Below are 10,281 nucleotides of genomic sequence, written 5' to 3' on the forward strand. Positions count from 1 at the left end.
CGCGCTGTGATTGCGGGATACAACACCACACTCAGCTGTGCTGTCAGAGGAATCCCCAAGGTACCCCTCACAACTGTCACTGAGATTGCTGCAACAAGCCACGGGCTGCCCTAGAATTCCTGTCAGTTCTGCGTGGCTGAGTGTGGCATGGCTGTACCAAGGAGAAGCAGAGGGCTCCCAGCCATGTCCCACCTCGCTCACACCTGAGGCTGCGGCAGAGAGGGGGGCGAATGTTCGGGTGGGTCTGTGCAGAACCGGGGGGGGCAACACGGTGAAGGAGACAGAGGGAAGGGCAGTCACTGCTTGTGGTGACACCACACCACTGGAAATGTACCACAGCTGCATAAAAACGACTCACTGGAGAAGGTAAACAACAACGAAATGATCTCACAATCTATACTTTGCTCTCTTCAGACTTTGAAGAAAACAGCAGCTAAATGTCATATACTGTTCCATTAACCAAATGATACAGAGGAACAGCGGGTTTTCTGTTACACCAATGCATCCACATAAGTTTTTGAGAGTCTGAGCTATTTTGCAAAACTAACTAGAATAAGGTCTGGTCTCATGTGAAGTTTTTTTGTGGGGTGTTGTTGGTTTGTTTTTTTAATCTTGCAGGAATATTTTCTCATTCTAAATATATTTATTAAAGTCCCATCAAAGACTACATAAAGATGTACTATTTTGTTAATCAGGAACAAGCTGTTAAAATTGTATCAGCTAGGAGCTAAATTTAGACTTCTCAGAAAAGGGAAATAAGATTTTTGTCTGCAGTGAAGGAATTTACCATATTGTGACATAACTTGTTATAAATTTAAATCAGTACAATCCCTTCACCTCTGGTTGCTTATTTTCAGCATCTTTCACTACCTCATATCTGTGCAAGGATCTGATTGCTACAGAGCAAAACATGTAACAATCACTCAGAGTCCAAATTAAAAAACAAAAATCATTTGCTGAAGTTCATTGGATGAAGAAGGAGCTCCAGACAAAACTCAAAAATAAAAAGGAAGCATATCCATGTAAACAGCTTCAAAAGAACAAGAACATTACAGAAGAAACACCAGCAACTGTAGGCAAAATCCTCCAGTAGCTGCCTCAGCTTAGAAATGACAGCGTTAGTGACAATATTCCCTCTTGGTTAACTGACATTTTTGTGCATCTGCATCCACTTCATTTGGTTTCCATGGTTTTATGAAGATTCTTAAAAACCTTCTCAGTTTTACAGCTATTACTGTACAGTAGTGGCAGGCTTTGGAATGTAGGTGTGCTAGCTTGTCCTTCCACATTAGCCTGAAGGATACAAGCAGTCCTCAGCCTTCAGGACACCTAATACTCTTAAAGCAGCTTTTCCAGATATCTTTTTGTACTTCCATTGCCCAAATTAACCTTGATAAAATGTTTCCATACCTACTTCAGTACTCTTCCAAAGGTCTCATTCATAGAGAGTAGCTTATGTGAATGGAGGTTTCCAATTCTGAGTAACTGTAGATTCTCAAGCACACCTCAGGATGATCTGTATGGCATGGTAAAATTATCACTTCAGGCAGAGACAGTACTCATGCCCTGCCAGTAATGAAGTATAATAAGAGACATATACCCAAAAAGATAAAGGGGCTATAGAGAGACAAGGAAAAAATGTTAAGGCAGGCAAAATTCCAGCTGAGATCTGCCAAGAAAATTGGGATGCACTGGATTGATATATCACAGGTCAAAGACCAAATTGATACAGTAGGTTTGAATGCACTCTATAAAACCAGTGCAGTAGTTTTGAGGTTTATGGATGAAGAAACAGAAGACATTAATTCTGAAAGAAAAACAGTTAAATGCAAAGCTTGGTCTTCTATTCTTTAAAGACTGTTTCTTCACTGTATGTACTAATGAGCTTGAAATAACAAAAGCAGTTTGCTTTATATCAGAGTTTTCATTTTCGAAATTTCATTTATAAAAATTAAAGGCACATTTTCAAGTACTGGAAACAAAACATAAAAGCTTGAACTGGTATAGAAGCAACAACTTCATTCCACAGCAGAAGCCAACAGGAACTTCATTTTTAAATTCCTGAAGTTTCTAAAGATACACTAGAGGGTTTGGAAAATGCTTTCCTGGACCAAACTTTGGCATCCCAGTTTGGCCACCCAGCATCTGTAGACTTTTATGACACTTCTGTTCTAATGAGCTGTGAAGCTTAATTCTCCAAGATGCTTGTAGCATTCAAATACATTTTAATAAGCACAACTAAATAACTCCTAAATGAATGAATTTGTAGACAGTTAATAGGGTTGGGTTTTAAAATTGCAATAAAACAGGACACAAACCTACATTTTCTATATGCTATTTGTGAGTTAATGGAAATATTGAACTTTTGAATTATTGGTCTCATGAATTTGTACTGAATGAGATGTTGTTGAAAAACTATTAACCCTGCTTTGTAAATAGCCCTAATAATACTATTTAGCCTTTAGTGGCTACATTAAAGCTGCAAGATCGAGTGTAAATCTTCCATTCTCTACCTTCTATTTAAAAAATCTTCTTTTTTGTTCTGCAGCCAAAGATATTCTGGTTCAAAAACAAAATGGATCTCTCTGGGGATGCCAAATACCGCATGTTCAGTAAGCAGGGGGTGTTGACCCTGGAGATCCGGAAACCCACTCCCTTTGATGGTGGCATTTACACCTGTAAAGCTGTGAATGAGTGTGGTGAAGATGAAATAGAGTGCAGACTGGATGTCAGAGGTAATCAGATTAATCCTATGGATAACCCTAACACTGCAATGAAGAGAGAGTAACGGGTAGTTAAAAAAAAATAAAATCATTGTTCCCCTTTATCTAACCCTGACTTTTTGGGTGGTATATAAAAAGTTTGTTACTTACGTGCACCAGCAAGATTTTTTTTTCATTCTGAAGCATTATGATAGAATTAGGTTACTTGCTAGGTAATACAGGTCTGGTGGTGTACAATTATTGCACTTCTGACTTTATATTCCTAGAGCAGATACTCAGCAGTGGAAGGGGGAGGTCTTTCTACAAACACTGCATTGAGGATGACTTTATTAGACTTTGTGCTTATTCCATAACTGAAAGTTTTAAATCAAGTCAGTGGCTATTAGATATATGTAAAAGGTAGTGCATCACAAATATTTTTGGAGCACTGACAAATTATTTCATTAGTCAAAAGGACCAGGAACAAAAGTCACATGTTTATTACACAATAAAAAAATATCAAATATTAAATATTTTTGGTAAAGCTGCCAATAAAGTATCTATTTCTGAATACAAATGTATGTAGCACTACTTTAAGTGCTCAAACCCAGCAAAAGCTGCAAAAGTGACCTACATAGCAGTAATTGATGGAAATCCATTTTCAGCACAGCAAGCCTGAAGGTATTTCTACACAGTACTGAGTTGAATGTTTGACTCAGTGCTAAATCAGGAATGTGCATCCAGTGCACCTTGCAGTGCTGGGTACCAATACCTTCAGGGCTCAAAGATTAAATTTATCATCATCTGAAGCTTGCTTTAGGAACATTAAATCTTCTTAGAATCATCAGATAAAAGCAACTACTAGAGAGCATCCATATTTCACCTTCAGTACCAAGTCTCAATTTAAAATTAGCATTCTTTAATGTCTGATAATATCTTCAATTTTTTTTTCATTCTCCAGCACCTCAGTAAAACGCTGAGTCACAGTTTATCTGCAAGTCAAGGTAAGAAGCAAAATAATTCAGCTGGACAAAGGAGCAATGACTGTTTGAGTAGATATATGAATAAAGAATCATTAGATATTCATGGTAGAGACTTTTTAGAATGTTTATACAGTTGGTGGGGGTATGTGTATTTGTTTTGATTTCTGTTTGTTTTTTCAGTAGTCAGTATTTCATGGGTCTCCACCTCTAATACACTGTGCCAGTGTAAAAATCTGTAGGAATAACAGAATACTTTGTTGTCATTTTTTCTTAACTCGCTACAAGCACTCCCTCTAAGAGACTGTTATTTATTAAAGTAGGCCTAACTAATATCAATAATCTTGCTTCAACAAAGAAAGCATAGTTAAAATTGAAATGCATCTGGAAGTGTAGTGTTCATTTTAGACTTTAAAAGAATGAAGTAGTATAATAGCAATCAGGTAATGTATTTGACAATAAATCCTTCTCCCTATTCTCTGTCTCAGCATTAGAATGGAACTGGAAAAGAAGAAAAGTGAAGAAATTAATGAAACATAATTTCTGCTCATTTAGGAGTCCTGCTCATCTTAGAAGTCACTTAATACATATGTACAAGGAGGCAGCAGTGTCTTGTAATGTCCTGCTTACTCGGTGTGTTTTCAGACAGTATTTCCTCTTTTCATGTATCTGTTGTAGCTATATTGCCCTTGTTTCCACATGAGGAAATTGAAAGAAATAATATACTTTTCCCCCATTACATATATAAAATATGTATTTAAAAAAAACAGTAAAATTATGTAAAAATGGAAAAACCCTAGTCCTTTCCTAATGTCTGAAACAAGCATAAATTCTCCAACTCTACTGTTCACTCCATTTTCTCTTTGTAGAACTCTGACATTCTTCATAAGAAACAAGTAGCTCAGAATAATGAAGCAGTAAGATATTATTTACAGTGTTTAATCATTATACTCATCTCTGTACAACAGAATGTAACTTTCATTCCTACTGTTTTTACTGTCAGTGAGGGCTTGAAATATCCACTGCTTGATATTTCTGGTTGAAATATCCGAGCAGAACTGTGTCCAAAACACACCATTTGGGAACCACTGGCTACAGCTACTGTTCTGCTTTTTATAGAAAATAATTTCCTTGATAATCACTCACTACTTGTTGTCTAGGTTTTAAAAAGACACCAGCATAGAATTCCAGTTATTAGATGGTTTTTGCTACCAGTCAGAGACATCACACGAATCCACAAGGATAATTTTGCACGTCAGATGAAACAGTGAAAATTCTAGCAAGGAAGATTATTTGCACGAAAATAAAAAATTTTAAAGCAAAAGCTTGGAATGAATGTAATAAACTTACTGTCATAACTCTCACTGAAGGTTTGTGAAAGGCTATGAGTGATATGTAAGCATTTTTGCACAAGATTTTGTCTAAGCAAATGCCACAATAGCATTTCTAGCTCCTCACTTACAAGTCTGAAGAGTATTTGGGGTAGTTTTTTTCCAGACCCGTGATAGCTGTTAGTTTCTGGCTGGAAAGTACTTTTTAATGATCACAGTACAAGAGACAGTGGGAAGATGATATTAATCCAGGCAGCATTGGCTTTTGGAAGAATCTACACAAAGGAACTGAAGTAATACTCCTCCCCTGCCCCCAACATGCCACTTGGGATGGCAAAGCATGTCTGACACAGCGTGTTAGTTGTATTAAACTAGCAAAGACATCTTCATAAATAAAAGCACTGATGGGCATGAAATGTTTACTTTGATTATTTCATTATGATATCAGAACAAAAAAGGATACCCTCTAAAACCAAAGCCAACTTATTCCAGGTTAACACTTGTCTGTTGCACATTATTATTACTCAACAAATAAATAAAATTTAAAAAGGAAAATATGCAGCCAGGTTTGCATTGTTTTGTGCTTACATTTTCTGAGCAATGCTATTATTTAAAAAATAAGGCACATACCACAAATAAAAGACAGAGATGACCCCTATTCTAAAGAACCTATGACCAGAATGCAGTGGACCAAGAGGACCTTCCCAGCATCTGTGGGACAATGTGTATTGCAAAGCAGTGACTGAATTGCAATAGTTGGAGTCTCATTCCTTAGGGCCTTCTAAGAATGCCGCACTAGAAAAACACAAACTAGTTTTAACTTTCAAAATTTCCAATGACAATGAGCCAAATGCAAATCCAAAGCATTACAAAAAAGAAGCACTAACTCTACTTAGGTTTCTAAAAAGTCTTCATAAAAATATTAATTCTGAATTCCAAATGCTAACCACTCCTCACACTGAAAAGATGAAAAGGGGGAAAGTGCACCTGCAAAGTCTCAATTTCCTGTAATTATTTCTAGAAAGGTGTTTATAAAATGGTAGGTGTTTACTGATGTTTTGCCAGCATGTAATATTGTCATTTATCTGTTCCATGGCTGACACAGATCCTAAAAGTAGAGTCACTGATCACATTAATTCCATGCTGGTAACAAATAAATGATTAAGTGAATAACCTTCGTCCCAATCTGATTAAAACCACATACACTGAGTAGCTTCTCCCAAACCTAACTGCTTAAGAACAACAAAGTATCTCCCAATTTTTCCCCATCACATCTGAAAAGACTACTTGATGAAAGTTTATGCTATCATTTCCTGGGTGAGATCTCCTCTGATGTAAAATCAGATGGCCTTATCTCTAAATGTCATGGCAAATATTCTTACCTTGCAGTCATTTAATCATGTTAGAAGTGTGCAAGGTAAATTCAATAGTAAAAGAAAAAGTTAACAGAGGTCAAAAAGTTTAAAAATTCCTACATAGCAGCATTCTCTTTCAGCACATTAAGTGCCTTTCACAGCTGACAGCAATTCCTTTCAAAAACAGCAGTCTGGCTGAAGTCCTGCCAGTAGTTTTCCCCACCAAGAGAAGAAAAATCTGTTAGTGTTCAAATAAAAGGACCCTTCCATGTGAAAAGTATATGTAACTTAGATAAACATAACCTCTTCAGGCTGGTTATTTCTATCCAGTTGGATGTGGAACTGACTGTAACTTTTGATGCTTCCACAATTTCAATTTAAATCCTACCAATTCAGGCTGCTGGCTGCCTGTTCAGTGTACATGCCTTTCCTTCAGACTGTGAATTATATACCAGATGGAAATACTTGGATGATTTGAATTAACATGCGTAAGACTCATCTGAAGAACCAGGGTGTTGCAGAGCATTACTAAAGCCCAGTGCTTCACTTGAGCTAAGAAATATCAACTCTAAAATATTATGACAAGAAAAAGCACTTCCAGTACTCCTACTAGCCCAGTTCTCTCAGGGTGGCATTACCTGCCAAACCAACCCTCTGCTGACACTTCAGCCTAGGACAGCACACATTTCACACCACAGCATCAATTCTTTTGTTTCATTCGGGTTTTCAGCACTGTCGTGTAAATACTCTAAGTAAACACTATTTACTTGCTCCTGGCAGTGGGAAGCTTCATGGAATACTCTTCATAAAAGCCACCAGCTGGAATTAAACTGTCAAATGCAAACAAACCTTATCTGAGCACCTTGTTTCCATGAGATTGCCTTAGTCCTCAAATGCTGACCATTATTCTGTGAGCAAATAACGATAGCAAAATGAGTTAATGGTTGACCATTACTTCTTAAAATAAAAATGAAAAGAGCCAAAGAGCTGCATCCTGCTGCAGCACCAGCTCCCCCTTCAGTGCCAGGAGCTTCCCCACCCACTCGTCAGCTCTTGGTTTGAGAGATTATTGCTCAGGCCTGTAAGGCCTGAAGAAAATCTCTCCAAATTGTGGTGTGAGCATAGCGGATTAAGGTAAAGCTGGTGAGTTTCCTCCTTTTCCTCTTCAGCAAGCTTATACAGAAGCTATCAAAGGCTGTGTAGGAGTTAACTGATGGTCCCCCATGGAGATGATTATTTTTTCCTATTAACAAATAAGAAGTGGATCAGTTGAAGCTAAAGAAGGAAATTACAGTTATGTCCACACAGAAGCCATGACAGTGACTGCTTGGCAGAGCTTCTCAGGTTGCAGCCTATTCTGTATTCTGCTATCACAGATCCGTGACTATTACTTTAAAATTAGCAGGCATATCTGAGGTAACAGCTGCAGAATAAAAATGACTGTTGTTCCTTTCCTGAGCCTTAGTTTTCTGACTGGTTGATAAAAATGTCAGGAGTATTTCATTCCCAAGTCACTGTAAATCCAAGTATATGCTCTAGTACTAAAGCTACTCTTGCAGAAAGGCTGCCAACTCCTAGTACATTTTTATACCATCCACAATGCAGGTGAATATTTGTGTGTCCAAGGAAGGGTGACCTGTGTAATCTGTGTAATAAGAAGCTATGTTTCCATTAATGTATGTTGTCACCAATTAGGTACTAAAGCATTTTATTTAGCTATCCCAGTTATGGTTAATTTCACCACTCAATGCTTGTAACTGACAGTGTGCTAGCAGTTATGCAGATAGAAATATTCTAAAATGAAAGAGTCCTAAATTTTCACACATTCACATATTTGCTAATAAACCATTGCTTGGAAGATCATTCTACTGTTAGGCAGAAACGAGTGTAAAGCAGAGAAAACTACTTGCATTCAGTAGGAGCATGTTTGGAAAAATCTTGCCTCCCTTTAGTAGCTTCTGAATTCTGAGCCTTTTGTTTTGGTTTAGATGATCATGTTAGTCAATGCATGACCTGATTTTAGCACAAGCTGATGATACAGATGATGACCTAGGTGATCTAGATGACCTTCAAAGATCCCTTCCAACCCAAACAGTTCTATGATTCTATTATTCTTAAGCAGCTTTGTTGCCTAAGTTACAATACTTACGTGATAAAATGGGGTGAAATGCAAATTAAAGTGATTGAGTTCAAATTGTCCCAATAGAATGTTTATGAAAAGTGCCTCACCTGTCTTGAGATTATCTTCCTCTTTCTCTCTGTAACAGTGAACACTTATCTTTACCAACCTTTTCAGATTTTTCTAGGCTTATTATATCAAATTATATATAAAAATTCAGTTCTACTCATTGAAAATTACAGTGAGAGGTCAAGAGGTTCCTATATATTATTTTTAAAAAATTTTCAATGCAGGGCATGCCAGACACTTAAAGATAGCCTCAGTACATCTCACCTGCAGGTTTCATTCCTTATAAGCAAGGATTATTGTTCTAGCTATTTCAAGAGAGATCTACAATTGAATAGAATGAATTAAAACACAAGAAAATATTAGTTGGAAGAACTTTTTCCTTCATTTAATCATACAATGGCCATTCAAATGAGAGCAGCAAGAGAAAAGACTTTTCTGGAAATCAGAAAAGTCATTTATGTTGCTTTGAGCACAGAATTACTTTGAAACTAAATCTTTGTATGTCTTTAGGAGAGAAGTTTGTCACTAACATGTTGTCTCGAAGCAGGTTTATAACTACAAGCTGTTCCTGTCTCCTTACAAACAAATTTTATAGGAACAGTCTGCTGAGATCAAAAATAGCCCCACTGATACCTTTCAAGCGCTTCCCAAGAAGAGAACTCTATTTTAGGGAAACAAAAGCTGTCATAGAGATATCCTTTACTTGTCATTGGGCAGGGTCCCCACAGCAGTCTGCATAAGCAACACATCTTAAACAGCCTGAACTGGTGAGAGTTTAAAAGAAACAGATAATGACAGCCTCACTTACTAGATCCAGATATGGAAAAAATAGTCAAGCATCTGCTTTCTGTGCCAGACAGAAATGTTGGCAATAAGCAGCCCTGAAAGCACAGATAACTGTCATAGTTATGAACACATTTCAGGTATAATTGTGTATTAGGACAGCTGTACCAAAGACAAATAATCTAAAAAAGTGACTAATCTAAAATAAAGTATCAGTGGACATGCCAATGTGAAATAAAAAGAAGAGGCAAGTGTGCTCCCTTTTTCCTCTTAACACTGGATAATAGTCGGAACATGATTTTGTGCTCTTTATAATTTACTTAGCAAACATAAACAATATCATACATAGTTTCCACTGTTTTGCTTGGAAGTATAAATTGTGGGACCCAAATACATGAACCCAGATTGTGGATGAATACAATTTAACCTTCAGTAAGGCTGCATTTCCTTGGTATCTGTTGTAATGCTAATAATGCTTATAATTGCCCCAGTAATCCAGATCTGTTCCAGGAAATTATGATCACAAAAAGACTAAGTATCAATATAACTCTCAAATACACTTTTGTTCTTATTTACTTACAGTTTTCATATACCAGGAAAAAAATGGCCAAAAAATCCAAGCTTCTCTTCTGCTTTGTAGGTTAGTTCATTGTATATGCTGCCTGAAAAGAAAACCCCAAGTACAGTAGATTTTGATCATAGGAAAGTCCTCAAAAATTTCTGCCTGAAAATGGGACTTGTTCTTCCTCACTGGTATAAGGGAGATAACAGGATTGTGTATTTACAAAGTATGGTATTTGCTTTTATCATTTCTGTTTCCTACAGTACTGAAATACTTTAAAAATTTATGAAATTTGTTAGGTTACAAATCTGGTTTAGACAAATTTATTTATTTTTAATATCAGATTAAATAGTTGAACCATTTCTAACAAGGAGTGTAGG

General features: G+C 36.8%; 1 protein-coding gene across 2 annotated transcripts in view; it reads left to right on the plus strand.

The window, feature by feature from the left end:
* Window positions 1–5,574, plus strand: part of MYBPC3 (myosin binding protein C, cardiac) — a 62,778-nt gene extending 57,204 nt beyond the window's left edge. For both annotated transcript variants that reach the window (XM_017742298.1, XM_008639667.2), the window contains 4 exons: window positions 5–60; window positions 2,549–2,735; window positions 3,664–3,706; window positions 4,171–5,574. In XM_017742298.1, the coding sequence (XP_017597787.1) occupies window positions 5–60; window positions 2,549–2,735; window positions 3,664–3,674 (254 nt within the window). In that variant the 3' untranslated portion in view covers window positions 3,675–3,706; window positions 4,171–5,574. The remainder of the gene's footprint in view (window positions 1–4; window positions 61–2,548; window positions 2,736–3,663; window positions 3,707–4,170) is intronic.
* The last annotated feature ends 4,707 nt before the right edge of the window (window positions 5,575–10,281 follow it).

This window comes from Corvus brachyrhynchos, unplaced genomic scaffold, assembly GCF_000691975.1.
Source record: "Corvus brachyrhynchos isolate BGI_N302 unplaced genomic scaffold, ASM69197v1 scaffold115, whole genome shotgun sequence".
NCBI classification, from domain to species: domain Eukaryota; kingdom Metazoa; phylum Chordata; class Aves; order Passeriformes; family Corvidae; genus Corvus; species Corvus brachyrhynchos.